We start from the raw sequence: 20,218 nt of genomic DNA, 5'->3' as shown, positions 1-20,218 counted from the left end.
TCCTGTGGTTAAGCGTGAATCTTTTTATATGCAGCTATTTTCATCCCGTCATCGATGGAGTGACAATATCGCCCGCTATATGTACAGTATACATACAAAAGTAAACATTTTCTAAAATATGTGCTTGAGAGTCATCCTGTTTGATCCACTCACCCATTTCATCAATAAAAATGATACATGGTTGTAGTTTGACCGCCAATGAAAAGACAGCAGCTGTGAGCTTTTGCGATTCGCCATACCACATATCGGTCAGCGTCGATGCCTGCAGGTTGATAAACTTGCAGCCAGAAGCTTTGGCTGTCACCTTAGCAATCATGGTTTTGCCACAGCCTGGAGGACCAAACAACAAAACACCTGCAAGGACAAAACAGTCACAGGTCTTACTCATTTTACATATGGATTATTATTCTGGTGAGCTCTTTGCTGTTCTTGAAGACAAAATGTACGGTAAATGTGTATTACTACAACTACAACAAGCAGTATTGTTGCAAATGCAGTGATATAAACACGTCTTTCCACGATTTGGAAGAAAAGAACACCATTTTCAATAACTTTGCAGAACAGAACAGATTTTTTTTCTGACTGGCTTGGGTCCCATGAGTTTACGCTTTTCACAGAGTAGATAAACAAAACATGGAGACTAAAAATGGTACAAGGCTCACAGAGCACTAATTTGGGGGGTTGTCTAATCCCTACACAAAATTTGGAGGCAAACAGAAAAAAAAGGTAGTGACTGTTTGAATCTCGGGCTTGGCTGATACAGATTTTTGGAGACCAATGCTGATTCTGATATTCGTCATAAAACAACCGAGATAACTGAGTCATCGGCCAATTAATTTAAAAATAAGTAATGAAACAAATAACTTGCTGTTTGGGTCACTTAAGACTTACAAGAACCAAGATTAGAATTACAGGCAGCAAATGTGAAGACTTTGCAATACTTTGTCCTGTTTAATTTGAGAGCAGAGAGGAATTTTCAAGAACAAAAGATACAAATTTGGTGGCACCTGATTAATTTATCTTTCGATTCAGGCCATGGATGTGTGCACTACATAAGCGACATAATGAGCCGAGTTACTGGCAAAACATTATGCATGATACCTTTTAACGTTAAATCCAATTTCTTCTCCTCCATTATTTTTTTTGGAAGTGTGACTTGAAAATAAAAACCACAGATGCCTCCCTCAGACATCAAAACATGTCACTTGTCTTTTGTTTTCTTTGGTAGGGGAGTGGGGGATTATTCAACAGCAATTCATTCAAAGTGTGCTTAACTCATTCAGTACCAGCCAATTCTAGACCAAGTCTGAAAAGACGTTTAAAAACGTCTTTGGGAGTGAATGAGTTAAGCGACCCATATGCCGTAATTGCCCATCCCTGCTCCAATTAATTTGTGCTGCCGTGCGTGTATGATCAAAAGAGTGCTTCGGCCCGGTGTCTCGGTGGTATTAGCTGGTGGCCTCTGCTCACATTTTGAAAGTAACGCCACACAAACAACGGCAGGGACGGCGAAGGAGAGGAGGCCCACAGATCACCCCTGCGGCAGATCAGCTCTCACCTCCGGCTCGTTAAAAATTCTCGGTATGGCGTTAGTTTTTAATGTTTCCTGCATGGTGTGTCCCATCTCAAACTGTAAAATATTTTCATAGTCCATCAAACCTGAAATGTTCACTGCACATATGTACAATTTGCGTGTCCTTGTGCACACCAGGAGCTCCACAAAATATGCATAAACTTTTCGTGGAAATTCTAAATTAAGATCCCAGTGTGCTTCCCTGTGGGTTGTTTCTGGTCATACCCTTGCAAATTTTTGTAGTGCATTGTGAAGTTGTTTTTCTTTGTGTTCTCTTCATTGTTGAACGTCTGAGTTATAATCCGGCTGGTAAATCTGCACACACATTGTGTCTTGTTGGCCTCAACATGGATGTACCCGTGTTATTGAAAATATTGCCATAAAAGTGAAATATATCAATATAAAGGTGTATTTTGACCATACTAATCAATTACTACAAATCAAGCCATACAAGTAAAATTAATGAAGCCTTCCTTTAACTAGGAGGAGGGGATACTGGAGGCACTTGCTTGTAAGGCTGTCATTACAACGAGTCGATCTCATATTTGCAGCTGCTCAGGCTGGATTTAGGCTTTACACTGCATATTTCAAGTGACACAATTCAGATTTATTGCAAGAGGAACAATTCATGTGATCATGGAAGTGTAAATAGAAAAAAAAATGCATTGGAATCAGATAACTTTTCATTGGAAACAGCCATCTTCCAATTGCATGCGACACAGTATGTGCCGGATACAGTATCTGCCAATATGAGTGCAGCGTAAATGCACTGATCAGATATAGCAAACTGACAATGACAGTTTGAAGAAAAAAATACAGTGATCTACACAACAGTAAAAGCATGGCCGAGTAATATGATTTATGTCAAATTATTACTGTATATATGTTTTATGTTCAATAAACAAACAAACAAAATACAGTACATCAGAGTCGGCAATTTAACAAGCAACATGGAGGTTAAACTCATTTAAATGGGGGAAGCGTCAGCCCAAGCGAACTGAACATTTTGTAATGTTTAATATTTGTTCCGTTTTGTCACTGCTCTGTGTTTACGTTTGTGGTGCCATTTCCACATCTGAGTTTGCAGGTTGTTTCATGTGTTCTATCAGTGTAAACACAGCCATATCGGCCGCGTCACCGGAAATGTACACAGACACTCGGATAAAGGCATGAAAGCGGAAAGAGGCACTTGGACCTGCAATGGGTATAAATCCAGCCTCATTTTATAATTCATCAAAATGTTTTTTGCCTAGCTTTATTTTAAATGGCGTAAAGGAAAGTGCAACAACAATAACAGTAAATAGATCTGAAGCGGTAGAACTGGAAAGTCGATCAAGCTGGCACAAGACAAGGGCAAACCTGACAGAACTGCACTTGCCAAGGGGATGTTGCCTCCCTGAAAATATTGTGTTATATTAGCTCTGTTATATTTGCTTCAAGCTTACGCTGTAAAATAGCCACATTATTTCTGTATATGCGTGTCGAAATTATTTCACATCGAAGTATAATCTTCTGTCCAGAGAGCAATGAGATTTTCCAATGGTTGTCCATTGTTGTTCTGTTTACAACATGAACGAGTTACCTTTTGGTGGCTGAAAGAGTTTGGATCCAGCCAAAAGGTGTCTTTTCTGAAAGGGCAGAATGACTGTGTCTTGTAGCTCATTGATTATCTCATCAAGACCTGCAATATCTCTCCAGGACACCTGAAGCAAGACAAAGTATTGTTAAAAGCGGAGAATTTGTCCCTGTAAGAGCAATTAGGTTACACAGTAAAGACGGTCGTGCCATTGAATTTATTTTGCTCAGAACGAGGGCTGAATGAATCTTATTTCAATTGTTTTCCTCAAGATTGTGACTGCGGTTTAATATGTAGATTTTTTATGGGTCCTGTTTGGCTGCTAAATAATGCAGAATGGAGGATCTGTCTGCTTTTTATGCTGGAAGAGTTTTTCGGTATAATAGTAGAGTTTAGTATACTGCCACTTTGGCAATTTTTTTTTCAGGGTGTTCTTCTAATGCAGGGATGTAGACTGATCCTAAATGGCTGTATTCTGTCCCGAAAACCTGAGACAGTGCAACTACATTTTTCATTGTCTTGTGCAAGTGTGGCCAATAAATCTGCAGATTTTAATACTTGAATATATATTTTTTTATTGCGGAAAATGTTCTGCTGCACTCTTTCGCCCATTTATCAGCAATAAAGTGAAAATTATTACAAAGGTGAGTATTTACTTTGCAAGTCAATTTGTGATTATCTGTAACAAAAACTATTTGTATTTCCAAAATTATATGTATGTATAGCATTGTATTTGTTCATTTCTGTTCACAAATTATTTAGGAATTGCTATTATATTGAAGTTTATCAATTCAGTTTTTGTGCATGTGAAGAACATGCTTTTTAGAATTAATGAGCCATCGATCGGCAAGAAGTTTCTGTGACATTTGATCACTCCGTTTGGCTGATAGCAAGCAACTCAGAAATATATTTCCATTTTTTTTTTGAAACCATGATTGTGGATTATATCTTAAACAATGATTTATTAGTCATGTTTAGTGAGTATAAATCGTGGTAATATCAACATATGCCTGTGTGCACGTATTCCTTTTCATGCGCATGCATGTCCATAAATCTTGTTGCTAATCTCGGACGTATACGTCATATCTGACCAGTGGTCACGCCATTAAAACACTTTGTTCTGCCACTAGGATGAAGAGCTGCTGTGGGTGGATGAGTGAGTGAGTGAGTGAGTGAGTGAGTGAGTGAGTGAGTGAGTGAGTGAGATGCTTCAGGTGAGGTAGGAACATTTGTTGCTTGATTTGACGGTAACGTCAGCCCTTTTTTTTTTCTCCCGTCCCTTGTCAACCCCCAAATTGCAGCCTTTGCTATTTGAAAATTGCATTACGCTACTTCGCAATTTAGTTTTGATGAATTGTTCAGTCCTACTCAAAACTGGAGCAGAATATAACTAACGCCAAACAATATAATGCAGTTGGGAGTTCGAAAAGACCGCAAACCAACACCACAACGATAGATACAATGTTCAATCTATACATTTCTTACAGTGTACAACAAATGTTATTATTTAATTGAGGCCTTAAGAGTCTTCATTCTTGATTTATGGGGATTATAACCATTACCTTCATTGTTTGTGGATCCACTAGTTGTGATGCGATGTTCATCTCATACTCAGTGAGTTTGATGCCCTCAACACCAATCCTCTTCATAAGGTGTTCTGCCTGGGAGCACATTGGTCCAGATGCTCTTAAAGTAGCACATTTGGTTTTAATTTTAACAATGAAAACAAGACAAATACCCTTTTTTTGGCTTGGCTTTTCTGTTTAGCAGTGGGGTCCATTGCTTCCACAATCCATTTGATGCTGTAGTAGGTGGCTGCTCCAAAGATCGTCAGCCTCAACAGCATGCTCACCACCTCAGTCCTGGTCAACGGCCGGAGCAGAGCTTCTCGAGGAAGATCTTTTAACATCTTGGCTGGCTGATATCAGTCCATTCACTTAATGAAGTAGAGAGAAGTACAACTACAAAGACAAATTTGGAAAACACCAAAGTGGAGGGGTCGCCAACATTTTCAAATGAGAACAACATTTTGGGTTCTGATTGATGCATAGGGATACCAGTGTAATATGCCTGTATTTGATCAGTGTATCTTGAATTAAATATGATATATGTTAAAATGAAAATAATATTCACCCATGTGAATACATTGATCATCGTGATGATTTCTTGCTATTTTTTAAAATATTTAACAAAGTACTTAAATTTAAAAGGATTTAACAAGATAGGAAAACGATAAATGTCAATATGCAACACTATATTTCTATAAATCCCAGCAAGTGTTGACATTTTGAAATAATCCCTTGCACAACATTCCCAGGAAATCACAATGTCCTATCAATGAGCATTATTTTTAATAACAGCGCAGCTGGTTACTCATGTAAGTCTATGTTGATGGCCCGTGCTGTAGTTTAACACAGATGGCGTGTGATGCATGCTAGCACTATGAATTGCATTTATGGCCCATAGCTTTGGTGAATCCCACAAATGCACGCTTTAATATTTAGTCGCGAACTGTTCTTAAAATAAAATTGGACGTTAAATACCGTGGACAAACATATTAACACAAATAATAAATAAGCCTACATGTCAACTTCAAATTTACACATTAAAGCGGTGTTTGACATTCATCCAGTTTTGTGCGATTTAAGGTGCAAGGTATGTATTTATTATAAATTCGTCTTCAACACTGGCAACATCTTAACCTTGCATTTTAGAGGAAAGTGCGGCGAACAAACAGCGCGTGTTCAGTAATGTGTCATCATCATCATCATCATCATCATTACGAGAGGAAGTTAAACGTAGTTCAATCATTTTTTTATGCAACGCTTTACGCAAAACCTGAAAATTGTCAATCTTACCAAATACGATTATATGATGTAAACACGCAGGTACATACGGTGCATCACGCATGTTAGACCGAGAGAAACACGAACTTCAGTTGGTTCCGGGGCTGTCTCTTCTTCCGTTTATTGGAACAAAAAGCCGCCACTAGGTGGCAGAAATTGCACAGAGGTTGAAATTCCAGCACCGAGGACAGCGTTCAAATACGGCACTGAAATGACATATGATGGATATATCGAGCAGGACAGGCACTGTTTATCATATCGCAAACAAACAAACAAACAAACAATATATTGTATGGTTTTGTATTACAGTATAATAATAAGCACAGTGCCAAGAGATAACTGAGATTTGAGGGTGGGGAGTGGTGTGCCCCGATGGAACAGTTCAATGTGTATTGCTGGACCAGAGCATTTTGTCTTCTCCTTTTCAAATGAGTGGTGCAAACTGCTGTACAAATCTTAAACGGTCATTGTTTCTATTGCGGCGTGATAATGGATAATCCCATCCTCTTTTGATCAGTTTTAGAGATGAGGACCTAACAAATGAGCTTCCCTCGAATGCAATTTATCTCGTATGTGTCAAAGTGATTGTTAATTGTCCCAGATTGTGCATTTAATGGGGAAATGTTGTAACAGCCTGTATCCAGATGGCTCTTTGATTCAGGATTTTCGTTAGGAAAATAGAAGCTGCTGAGAAGAAAAGAAATTGAATGATAGACTGCTAGCTAAATGAAGGTAGATTCAAATTATTATTTTTGACACGACACTTCTGTAAAGTAAGAGATCACAATGGCTCCTGTCCAGCCCAATCAAGCCAGAGAAAGTCAATCTTGCACAGACTGAGCTTCTAGTAGTGAGCAACTCAAAGTCCAGACTTGCTGAAGAAAATGGCACAATGCTTTATGTGCGACTGCTCACACCTCTGGCCCTCAAAATCCTTCATAAAAAGCCTTAATCCCTCATATGGCACTGTGGCGTGCCCCGGGAGTGGACAAGCCTCAACATGTTGATGGGTCTGGGCAGCAATGTGCTGGCTTGTGTATCTGCATAGTGCAGCTGGGGATCCAGATTCCCACAACACCTTGTGCTATGCCTAAACATTCACTCTAAAGTGACTAGATTAAAATAAAATCAGATGGCTTGCCTGTCAAGCTTCACTTAGCATTGCTGAAAAAAAAAATCACATTCGAAAGCTTTTCTCAGCAGTGACAGTTTGGTAACTGTCATGTAGCCGTACCGCAGAAATAGCGGTGAATGCATCAGGATGATGGATTTAGGATTCATTTCACCTGTACTTAATTTTTTTTAGTTTGAGAGGTTTGGCAGTATTTCGAATAATGTAATAAATAGGTTATAGATCGATTTGATAATTTTGCCATTTCTCTTCTACAGAACTTCTTCTGCGCCACTGCAAACAGACTTAGGTCTCTCTATGTGCAGATAACTGAATATAAAGCACAGTGCTTCATTTTATACCGGTGTGCCAACTCAGAATTTTTCTCAACTTTAGAAGCATATCTTTTTGAATTTACAGTCCTCAAAATAAGACATTTGTTGAAATTGATTAAATGTGGCAGAACCAGCAGCAACCGACACAACCAATGTCCCGGTGTGATGCACCACTGCTCAACATAAAGATTTCGTATGGTGCTGAGGATCTCTGTTCTCTTTATTCATTCTGTGACTTCACAATAAAATATGATTACAGCTGTTTCTCCTGACTGACAGTGTGTGCAGAGTTTCCTTAACTCCGAGGGCCTCTCCATGGTAACCAAGGAACTGGCAACAAAAGGGAAACAAATACAGGGGGAAAAAACGGAGAATGAGTTCTTTCCTTTTATTCTATCACATCAGATAGGTAAGAAGGCTTTTCATTCTCAATGGCCTTTACGAAATTCATGCATACAGATAAGCCTGATTTCAGAGGCAGTGTGAAGAGAACACTTATTTATTATTCAGTTGAATGAAAATTTATTGAATATGCTTGAGAAACTGGATATTGTGTGCATGCGTACGTGTGTGTGTTGCTTTAGAAACTGGTTAGTGTGTGCGTGTGTGTGTGCGTGTGTGTGTGTGTGTGTGTGTGTGCGCGCGTGTGAAAGTGATTATTTTTCACACATGTTAACCATAATATAACTTTATGACTATGTGGGCATCATTTAAATGTAACCTAAGTCTTGGGCACATTTGAAGTCCCCATACTGTATCTCCCTAACTATGAATGGTAGTAAGATAAAAGTCGTGCCATTTTAAAGCTAATTACATTAAGTTTTTTGTAAGGCTATTGATTTTTTTTATTTCTTTTCAGACCCATTTTTGGCGTTCACTCAACCAGAAAAGGCATTTTGTGTGCTTGAATTTGCAAAAACTGAATCATGGACTGTTGTTCAACATGCATTTCGCAGAAAATTCGGAAAGGAGCCACCAGAGAGGAAGTCCATAGTGAGATGGCATGGTAAATTCATAACGGATGGGTGCTTATGCTTTAAGCTGAAGGCATGAATAACAGAAGCTTTTGCAACCAGTGACAATGCAATGCTGGGACGCGTTTGGCAAGAATGTGATGTCATCGGCTTGATGTGTGTCATGTGACCAATGGTGCTCACATTGAACATCTTTGAACATTTCATGTAAAAATTGAGATGACAACATTTCTGAATTTACTGGATGCCTTATTATATCCTTAATAGTTTCCGAGATTTTTGGGCACATTTCAAAATGTGCCCAAGACTTTTGGAACACTCTGTATTTTCCGAGATCAATATAATAACCAGGTAATGACAAAATAAAATCGTAAAATAACTCAATCCAACATTAAGAAGACCTGCCACCAACGTTTTCTTAAATGTAATCCGCAACCATTTGTTATAACCTGTTGAATAGCTCATATTCAATTGCTGTCACATAAGCCTCAAGCATAGTACTTTTCTACAGCGTACTTTAACCAAACAAATTGAATGTCATTAGAACTGCCACCCATGATGGCAGTTTTAGAGACAATAATGGAGTTGATAACATCTTTAATATTTGAACAACTTTCATAGAGCACCTTTAAGATGCTGAGCAAACAGTTGCTTAGACAAAACACACGCAATGACGCTTTTAAGTGCTCACAGAGTTATAATGAAGTCTAAAACTACTGTATTTGTCACATATGTACCGTATGTGGGCAATATGCAATTGTCAATGTGGACCGCTGTAAATGAGCGTAATATGTGAATGAAAATGAGACACCAACATCCCAAAACTGTGAATGGAAGTCTCTAAATCACCAAATGTCTGCATCCGTGTGAATGTTTGTTTGTTCGACTGAATTTTTAATAGACCATGGAGACCCACAGCGTTGCTCAAAAATCAGTGCCTCCCTGGCCATCATGGTTGACAGCAGTCATCCCACTGTCAATGATTCCATTTTAGTGCGTGACGGCCACACGCAAGGTCTAGCCAGGTCTGTGTGACAATGATTCCATGACACCGGTATGCATTTCAGTCTGAAATGCACCCACGCGTTCTTTTTAACTCATTTTTATTTTCTACTCTGTCAACCACTTGTGCCAAATCAGCTGTTCAGTTTCTTTGTATGAGGCAAATATGAAAATGCAAAATGCCAATACAGCTCAGGTTTGAATTTTTTTATCGAAGTTCTGCATACATTTGCCGTGGGCTGTGGAGTTGCGAACGCTGTGCGATTCCTCATGTGCATGGCTTAGAGGGAGCATTGGTTTGTTCTTTTACCAAAGCTGAATTAGCTAAAAAAAAAAAAGATCTACCTTCTTGTAATTTGGAGGATTTTCTCACTTTGCAGATCTCAAAAATCAAAATCTGTATGGCTAAAAACTAGGCAAGTCACTGATATTATAAATATTCATAATATTAATATACATTATAAGCTGATTGAAAAAAAACAACAATCACTGGGGCTATTTACTATTTTGGTTTCATACATCACCATTGGACGCTTTGAGCCAAGTCTCAAAAACAGATCCAGTCACAACAGCTTCTTAGGTCCTCACCACTCTCCTGAAACGCTGGAGCCAACTCCATAATCATCGCCTGGCACGGGGCATTCAGACAAATGGACATCAAATTGAAATGAACACGCCCAATTCTACTGGTAGATTCTAATTGCAAATGCAATTCCCCCGTCGGGGTATCGGGGTTGTGACAGGAGAGTGTGTGAGTGCGAACACAGTGGCATCGTGACACGAGTGTCTAAAAACCCACAACAATGACAGAGCTCCTCTGGCAAGGAAGGCATTTGAGTTCAGAGCATGTGAGACTTGTCCTGTCAAGTGAAACAATTGGCTACTTCCAGCTCGCATTCATCAAAGTGACAACACTTGGCCACTTGGAAATGAATGAATAAATAAAGTAGGATACATTCAGTGCGCACGTAAAGTGGAGCCTGCTGCGATAGCACTGTTCAAAAGGATTGTCGACATTGTTGACGAAAATTGACCCCCCCCCCCCTTCCCTCATGACTGAAACTCGACATACATCAGTTTACCGCTCTCTCAGCATTATATATACATTAAATAGAAATGATTCTGACTTTGAAAATCTCAAGAAAACTCAATCAATGTCAGTTTAGCAATATTCTTGTCCAAAAAAAAAGAAGTCCCAAATAATCTTGGAAAGTTAACCTGAAATGTTCACGATACATCGGAATCGTCTCTTGCATTCACAGTGCAAAGGAATATATTTGTATGTACTGTATGTCAAGAGAAAAACATTAATGTTTCACCCTGACTCTCTTGATGTTGAGCTATGAGCTGCCAGATATTCATTATTGATTATTACACTTGCTGGCTGCTGTGTTGCCTTGGTAATCACCTAAAGATAACTTTTTTTTCCATGAGTATGGGCATTTCGTTTGAGGTTGAAATGAATACATCAGGCTACTATTCATATTCGTTGCATGTGCCAGGTACATAAACAAGACACCGAATCAATGCAGAGCAATGTTTTACAAACAAAAGTTTTGATAACTTTCAATAATCCATCAGAAACATTCGGGGGGCCTCTGACCTTGGAAGAAATATAGAGACAGCAGCTATAGGAGGGTTTGGATGGAATTCTCCAGTTTTATCACACAACAATACAAAAACTAAAACATGATATGATAAGTGACTTTTATTTAAACATCAATCCACGCATTTTCCGATCCGCTTATCCTCACAAGGGTCGCCGGGGGTGCTGGAGCCTATCCCAGCTGTCTTTGGGCACTAGGCGGGGGACACCCTGAACCGGTTGCCAGCCAATCGCAGGACACACACAGATGAACAACCATCCACACTCACACTCACACATTAGAGTGTTCAATGAGCCTACCATGCATGCTTTTGGAATGTGGGAGGAAACCGGAGTACCCAGAGAAAACCCACGCACACCCAGGGAGAACATGCAAATTCCACACAGGGAGGCCGGAGCTGGAATTGAACCCGGTACCTCTGCACTGTGAGGTCAATGCACTAACCATTGGACCACCAACCATACCACTCTTGTATTTAAACAGTACAGTAAAAATGAGTCTTTTAGAGCTCGATTGCAGCTTTAATTTAGCGTATGAGGTCGCTGTGAAACTGTACTTCTCACAAGCACATGCACTTCCCAAATGTCAAACAATACTTTGTGTTATGCATTCTAACTGTGTTTCATAAATCACTCATCATACTTCATTCATCATAATTCACAAGAGTGTGGCCTGAAAAGATTGTATTCATTTCATCTGTCATTCACAGCCACTTGAATGCAGCACTCAGCTCTTGTCTTTTATGGCATCCCTCAGATCAATCAACTTACGAATGAAAGCGCACAGAACCCCAGAAGAATTTGTTTTTTCCTCATAGGGATGAACATTTCTATTTTTCTTGTGAATTGGGCTCCCTCACCCATGGCGTATCATTCTGGAAGTGACACCTTCCTCATAAATTACGCGCAGGCAGAGTGATTGGATGGTTGTAGGCAGACTTGTGTTTGTTGGAAGCACAGTGGCCATATCGATGAGCACCCGTGTTTATTTTGAATTCATTTCCGTCACTCACTGCCCATTTTCTTCATCATGTTTTAGACTGGGACACAGTGTGGTAGAGTTCCTGGCAAGGAAAGGGAAAGCAAAGTTTCATTACCTGCCAACTACAGGTGCAGCGAGGGCTCCTTCAGATTGCGAACAAAAAAAAGGCAACTGCCGTATTGTTTTGTTTGTATTTTCACTTTTGGAGGCATCACTTCATCACCCCCAGCACTTCATCTATGCATGAGGCGAAGACACGAAACACATTGCCGAACACAAATAGCACCCACCCACACACCAAGAAGTTAGAAGCCAAACATTTGAGTAAGTGCCAGGTATCAGACTGCTGATAACAATGTTTGCTCACACCAGTACTGCAGCTCTACTAACCTTTTGGCTTTTGACATGATGGTGCCCATTGTGGCGGTGCTATTATGTAAATCGAATTCTGAATGGGAAGCTCACGGACACATTTTAAGAAATAGGCAGATCGGGTCGCCAAAGATTTAATTGTTGCTGTTGAATTTCACTTGCCTTTTGGCAAAAGTTACACACGGCACGCAAACTAGTTTGCGCAGCGGCATAACAATACATCATCCATCACGTGGCACACCCAGTTACTATAGTTTTTCATTTAATAGTTAAATGTTTTTTTTAAATTATTTATTATATTTATGGCCTGAAGGTATTTTTCATCTCAATATTTTCGGTGATTATGACTTTCCTACTGCATTCACTTATTTTGGCGATGGACGATGATGCATTCTAACTTACAAATTTAGGTTACATAATTTCCATGGGAATGGAACGGTGTCATTACCAAAGGGTGCTCTTTACTGTGAATGATGAATACCTTTATTTCAAAGTGGTACAGTTTTCCATGTACTCCTGGACTAAAATTTCTCCAGGAGTACATGGAGTACATGAGTGTGTCTCTCATGAAATGTGTTCCTCACAATTGCAGGAGCCAAGCAAGGTATGGGCATCAACTAAGACAGCCTGGTTTATTCCACAAATTTGTGGAGCTGAAAATGCTCGGATGGAGTCAGTCACGTTTATTTTTCCTAAAAAGAACTAGAGCTCTGTCCAGTGGGCAATTGAGCCCCAAGTCCCAGTTTAGCGAGTCCATCAGTGTCTATGTTGCCTTGGGGATGTTGGCTGGCAGCCTAGATGAGTTCTCCCTTGCACCACCTCCTTCTCATGATGTGTCGCTGGGGTGTGATGAATTAGGGGCTGCTCTCAAACCTCTCTTTTGATATCTCTCTATGTTGCTTTTCATGACAATACAAAAGCCTGGATGTGTAACAGGGGGAACCATTACAAAACATCTTAGCCCCATACACCCATTGTCCAAAGTATCTAATTGCCACTCCCCCCTCATACAGTTTGTGATGAAAAAATATACAATGGAAACAACTCAAATTTCTTTCATTTCATACAACTGAAGTTTAACTACGAATTGGGTTGGATCCTTTTTACTTCCAAGGTTTCTTTTGGGAAAATTATTGCAAAAAGGTGGGAGACCAGTGCCCTGCATATTTGTTGACTGATTAGTCATTATGTCAAGGTTAAGCACTATATTATATTACAACTACTCCTCCACCCCCTGCCTGCCACCAACAAAGTTATCAATACACAAGTACATGCTTTGCCACGGAAATTTTACCAGAAGGTTTGTTTGGGCGCGTACATTTCTATAAGTTTTGAAAATAAACTCATAAATTTCACAAACAAATGTTGGTTTTCTCTGAGCAACGGTGCATTACCAAAGACAAAATCCTAATCCTGTGAGAATAATCTTTGCTGGAATTTGCAGGAACATAATGCAGTCACATCTCAACTTTGCATGAGCTGTTTCCAAGTCAAGCCTCAGAGTTTAGGCACAGGCACATGCGCACACATACACGCACAGATGCACGATGACACAATGATGATGCGGCATGAAGAGTATTTGTTACTGTCCTTTCGGTATCTAACTCAAAGATACTAGTGTTGAACCATTTTCCAGGTATGAATTGGATTAGATTGGATTGGATATAACTTTATTGTCAAATGTGCTACAGCACAGATGAAATTTCTTCCCTCTCAAGATAACATAAAACGAGGATTCTGGATTGGTGGATGCACTTTTTTGAGTGTTATAACTGGATCCGTTTTCTTTTGCAGTTATTTATCTCCCCGTGATCTTTGGCCAACTGCGCTGAGCTCTAAAGAATGAATTCATACAGACTGTGATTACACATTCAAAAGGTCACCAGGGTGTCAATTGCCTGTAATCATGCACCCAATTTAAGAAGTACAGTTTCATAAGGTCTTGAATTGCTCTTTCTTGTACGTGACTGGGTTCATGTGGAAGTTAAGACATTCATGCCAACCCAGAAAACATTTTCTGACCCATCAAGGGCATTTGGGAAATTGTTTGAGTCAAGTCTTTTAGGATTAGGCTTTTATCTTCTTGCTTTAGAACTGAGAGATTATGTCATATGCCCATATAGTTTTAGTGATGACTTCCTGCGTTATCAAAAGAAAGACAAGTTTGTTTGTTCACTTCTTCACACCCTCAAGCTGCTCATTCCCCGAGGTTTCATCAACTTTGGATACATTTCTAATAACTTTCAAGTTCAGCAGAATTTAGAAATGAATGCACTGAATTTCACACACCAACAGATGGCATTTGGGATCAGTACCAGGCTTTAAAGGACACCCAAGGCTATTTCAAAGCACTACTGTCTGGAGCGCAACTTCAAACTGAAACCACCAAGGACCTTCTATAACCTAGTTTTATTTGCAAAGCGTAAACTATATGTCAAGTAGAACATTAAAGAGCCTTGTAATACTAATAATGGTTATAAATAAGAGAAGAGAAACTTTTTCTCAGCTGAAAACAAGATTAAACTATATAATGTTGCACTATGACTTCATTCAATTTATGAAATTTGGGCATTGCAATGATGATAAAATAAAACCGTAGGGTATCAACCTTGAAGTCGAAAGTTCTTTGTTTGAATCTCGGCTCTGAACTGTGTGTCTGGTTGTCAAGTTGGCATATTCTCCCCATGTTTGGGAGTGTTTCAAATGCATTAAAGCTTAATCGCAACCTCGAAATTGCAGCCCAGGAGAGCCAGTGAATGTGATTGGTTGTTTGTTTCTGTATTTGCTTCTTGATTGACTGTTCATGTCTGTGACCCTGAACACAATAAGTGGGAGTAAATTGTTGGATGAAGTAAACACACCCGTCAGTGTGCTCTTAAGCAAGTAAAATGCATGCTCTGTAGGGTTTAAGGCTGGAGATTGGACTCATCAGTCTAAAACAGTCTTGGCTGTCACCAACATGGCGCCCACGGTTACCGGGGAGCAGAGGTGGGAGTAAATCACCTCTTTGCAAGTCACAAGTTCATTAAGTCTCAAGTCGTAACCTTCAAGTCTGAAGCAAGTCCCAAGTCAGTGTGTAAAACAATCAAGTCATAAAATCTTGCTCAGTCAAAATACATGTTGGATTTTGTCATATCTCTGAAAAAAAGAACATTTACATTTCTAAAAATGAAAAACAACATAAAATGGATGTCCACATTTCAATTATTTAGAAGAATGCAGCAGAAGGGTGGCTGACTTATTAGCACGCCGGCCTCACAGTGCAGATGTGCAGGGTTTGATTCCGGCTCCAGTCTTCGTGTGTGGAGTTTGCATGTTTTCCCTGTGCCTATGTGGGTTTTCTCCGGGTACTCCTGCTTGCTCCCATATTCCAGAAACTTACATGGAACGAAGTGTGATTGGGAGTGTGAATGGTTGTCTATGTGTGCCCTGCGATTGGCTGGCAACGAGTTCAGGGTGTCCCCTCGTCTACTGCCCGAAGACAGCTGGGATAGGCTCCAGTACCCCCCCCCCCCCCCCCCCGAGACCCTTGTGTGGATAAGCAGATCGCAAAATGGATGGATGGATGATCAATTCCATTATTGTGTGTGTGCAAAAACCTTTAATTTGAGCTTTTTCATGCCTTACTACCGAATTAGTTAATGCCAGTATAACTTGAAGAAAAAGAATGCTTGCTGAAAATAAAAAAGTACTTTAACAGGGAGAAGAAGGGTTCCTGAGAGTCTAGCCCACAGTTCCCCTGGAGAATTTTCTTTCTTGTTTGTGTCCTTGGGTGTTAATTCTTCTTTGAAGCATCAGCGGATCAAGTGCCAAGGTGAAGTGTAGGATGTTCGAGTACTATGAGGTATGTGGATGTGTGACTGTAATGCTCCAGCACCTGACAAATGACGGGTTGATTGCTTTCCTCTGGCTATAAACACCTTTCGTTTTGTCTGGGTTTAGTGTCATCAATACGCCTCAGCACCCCATTGAGAAGTCACAAGGGGCATTTCGTTTCATGACCTTTTGGATCGGCATCATCTATCGCTCTGACAGGCAGCCTTCACCTCTCCTTATCTTCCCTTACAGGAGATTTGACACGGCGGCTGTTGGTGAAAATGGTTCCCGGTAATCTTATTCAGGGGAACTTTCACTGTAGTAAAATGGTACAGATATCACATGAATTGGCGCACACTGTAGATACGGGTCCAAAAAAGCATTGTATTTTTCTTCTTTAAATTATTAAACTAAGCTGCCTTGATGGTGCACTGCACTCTCTGATGGAAAGTCTTTTTTTTTTTAAATGTACTGTATTCGGAATTTTTTTTCTTAGAAAATCCGACCAAATTCTGAACTGGCTGTACAAGTGCAAGCCTATTGACCATTTTACCACTTTAAAATGTCTGACATCAGAAAGATTTTTTTTCTTTTGGAAAGCGACTCGACACATGAAAGGGGAAGAGGCTGAGCACCATGTGGGGAACAGCTAAAGCTAATTCTGCTTCATTGAAATGAGAGGGGCATGTAAAAAGCAACCACACATACAGTCGGAAAAGCTGACAGCTGAACTAGAAAGAAAAGGGGCTCAGGAGTCAGAAAAAAAAAGAAAACGATCGGATAAATTCACAAGTCACTGAAGGCTGCTGCCACTCTGCGGTTTCTCAAAGGTGAGCTCTGCCAGAAAGCAACAAAATGACAAAGAAATGTGAGAGCTTTCATCCATCTATCCATTTCCTAACCTGCTTATCCTCACAAGAGTCGCAGCCGTGTTGGGGCCAATCCCAAATGACTTTGGGCAGTCGGTGGCGTACACTGAACTAGTTGCAGCCAATCGCAGGGCACACATAGAAAAATAACCATTCATGCTCACAATCACACCTATGGACAATTTAGAGTGATCAATGCATGTTTTTGGAATGTGAGAGGACGCTGGAGTACCCAATGCAGGCACAGGGACACTATGTAAACTCCCTCGGACCTGAAAACCTGGACTCACTCCCACGCACCCATTTTTAAGATGAAAAACTGACCATGTCAAACCATACGATACTGAAAAATAAAATGACACAAACTCAATAACTAATAATGCATTCAAACTAATCACCAACATTATCTCAGAGCACAATATTAAAAAAAAAAACTTTAACCAGCAAAACAAAAATATATAAAAGAATTTGTGCTTTTTTTTTCAATCAAGAATGATGTCTGGATTAATGGCTACAATGAGCACATTTTGCAATGCAGAACTTTTCGAAGCGAGGTTTGAAGCTGGACACAGCAACTCTCGGCTCCTGCTCAATGTGGAGCCGGGACCTGTATTTTAGTTTACTGAAGTAGCAGTCACAAAGCTGCAATATTCGGCACGTTTTCGCTGAAAAAAATTCAAGCAGCTTATCAGCGTGATTGGGGTGTAATGTCTTTAAGTGACACCTTGATTTATTTGGCTTCATGCTGTCCGCTACCAAAATTTTTAGGCAAAGTAAGCACATCGATCTTCCCTCGTCTGCCACCACAGGCACATTGAAGCCAAGCGCTACATACGCCTCGTCATATTTCCTCCCTGAGAATGCTCCCTGTGCAAACTCTGCCAATGAGAGCGTCACTGCCCCCTAAGGTAGTGGAGGGGCAGAGGGGCGCGCCCCACCGTTTGAGAAACACTGAATTAGAGCAACAACAGCAAAAAGGGGGCATTAGAATAATTGATGAGAAAGAATAACAATCCCATAAATAACATAGCTTTTGAAATTTTCAGTTTTGAAAAAAAGTCTATTTCTGCATTTGTAGCCCATTGTCTTTTGATTTAAAAAAAAAAATCCTACTAGCATTGGCATCGTTGTTTCTAAATACTGCCAATGTTTCAAAGGCTTCAGTGGTTAGCCCAGAAAAGCCAAAGAAATGCACCCCTTCTCTGGCCTGCTCGTTCCAAGCTCTGTTAAAGCCTCATGTGTAATGTGGGTTGAGCATCTTGACTACCCCACTCTGTTCATTTATGCTGAAGTACAACCAGCAAATAGATGGCCAACTCGTGGCTTGAACAGAGTATGTCCAGCACTTCAGCTGCTTCTTTAGTCTGCAAAATTCTGATGAGATTTGCATCTATTGCGAGGCATGTTTGCAGAGCTGTCTTTTTCCTAACATTTGTGGTTGTACAAATAGAGAAGCATTTCAAGGTTCCACTACATAGTCGTTGAAACACACAATATTATCCACTCTCATTCAGTATATTTGCACTGGCTTTCCTCATTGGTGAGCGCTTCATTCCTAACACTGCTGACTCAGTTAGTCCCGCTTCAAAATGGGACTGTCAAGAAAGTCGTTCAATCTTCTTTTCAAGAATACCTAAAGGGAGAAGGAAAAAAAGAGCAACAAGGAAAACATGCCATACTTTGAGTGAGTCATGGGGCCTTTTGGGACAGCACAGCATCTTTACAGCTGAATAAATTATGAAGTGTCTCTCACCTGAGTTAGTGCTTTCAAAACGAATGACTGGAGTGTGCTTGTCTCAATTCTCGATCAATCAAGCACACAGTCCCACTTTAGGGTTGCTGGGGGATATTTGTGTGCAGTGGGATAGGTTAAGACATTGCCAAGACGGAATAGTGATGATGCTGGACACCACCCTAACTCTTGCCTAGCTTGGCAAGAAGGAGAAAGGTTTGCCATGACACTATCCGAGTAGATGCAACCCCATTTACTATTCTGCTGTTCTTTTGGCTTTGGAACACATTTTAAAAGGAACCCCGACTGTCAAGAAATGTTGGGCTACATGATTTATTTGGTTGTTAGAAACATTAACTATAAGGCACCATTTTCGAAAAAAAAAAAGTCCTATTCAGTACAGTCTGTAGAGACTTCATTTGCATATACACATTCTGGCTAGTGGCGTAACATGGTTGCACGCTCAAGGTTTCTCCCAGTGCTCGACAGGCCTGGCAGGCTGCAAGGCTTGGCAGGGTGTGCGGTCCCCGTTCGCCACCTCGCCAATGATGAAGTGAAAAAGGGTATGGTGAGGTAAATATTTCCCACAATTATCCGTCAAAATTACACTGGAGCATATCAAGCATCTAAATGTCTTTTTGGACAAAAATAAATAAATACATGTAATAAATAAATAATAATGTCCGTATGCAAATTGCATAAAGCAATCCCACAGTCCTGCACGTAGCCAGTGACGCACATGATTCGCTGCACCATAATCACAACATCGCTTGGCGGCATGCCAGCCAGTATTAGCGAGATAGTACTTCTGTTGCAGTCCTACTATTGATGAAATTGCACGCAAAAAAAAACCCAGCTCCATTGACCCGAGTAAATATTCATTCGCACAGTGAAGAATATTCATGCTCTGAAAAAAAACCATCATAAAAAACATGTTTGGTTCTTTTGTGATCAAAGATAACTTAAAGCTCCATTTTGAGGCTGTTATATACAGTAAATGCTTTTCAAATGAACACAACATATAGCAGATCTGACCAATCCATGTCAATTTCAGACTTAAAATAACGTACAGATTTAAGTCCCACGCATTTCTAATTAAACCACACCCAGATATGCAGATATGCTTAAGTCTCAAGATTTGATGAACTCTACCATGACATCACACACGAGGTTTGTTTTGAATTCAGTTTTTGAATTCAATTTTGGAATCGGAAATCCTGCTGTTACGATTGCTCAAATTATGTGGAAAGTAAGAGAATCAAGTTTGAAGATAATACTAAACTGATTTGTAAATTCAAAAGTATTTATTTTTAATTGAGGTGATAAAACCAGAATATTTGGAAGTGAATTAACCATTCATCCATCCATCCATGTTTTCTGCTGCTACTCCTCATCAAGTCCTAGTCCTCAGTGAACTGGAGCCT

The 20,218-nt window shown here is 40.0% G+C and overlaps 1 protein-coding gene across 4 annotated transcripts in view; it reads right to left on the bottom strand.

Annotated features, from left to right (window-relative positions):
• Positions 1-6,079, bottom strand: part of atad1a (ATPase family AAA domain containing 1a) — a 46,656-nt gene extending 40,577 nt beyond the window's left edge. For 3 of the 4 annotated variants that reach the window (XR_015100872.1, XR_015100873.1, XM_086110504.1), the window contains exons 1-5: positions 6,008-6,079; positions 4,888-5,110; positions 4,712-4,810; positions 3,156-3,276; positions 154-354 (exon numbers count right to left, since the gene is read on the bottom strand). Coding sequence is in view for 2 of the 4 variants with exons in the window: in XM_086110504.1 (XP_085966630.1) it covers positions 154-354; positions 3,156-3,276; positions 4,712-4,810; positions 4,888-5,058 (592 nt within the window). In the remaining 2 variants the exon portion in view is untranslated. The remainder of the gene's footprint in view (positions 1-153; positions 355-3,155; positions 3,277-4,711; positions 4,811-4,887; positions 5,111-6,007) is intronic. The other variant, XM_086110505.1, reaches the window with a different exon arrangement.
• Between the last annotated feature and the right edge of the window lie 14,139 nt (positions 6,080-20,218).

This window comes from Hippocampus guttulatus, chromosome 5, assembly GCF_054856545.1.
Source record: "Hippocampus guttulatus isolate MCC_2025c chromosome 5, RoL_Hgut_1.0, whole genome shotgun sequence".
Lineage (NCBI taxonomy): Eukaryota > Metazoa > Chordata > Actinopteri > Syngnathiformes > Syngnathidae > Hippocampus > Hippocampus guttulatus.
Note: the sequence above shows the minus strand (reverse complement) of the source record. Positions and strands in the feature narration are given on the sequence as shown.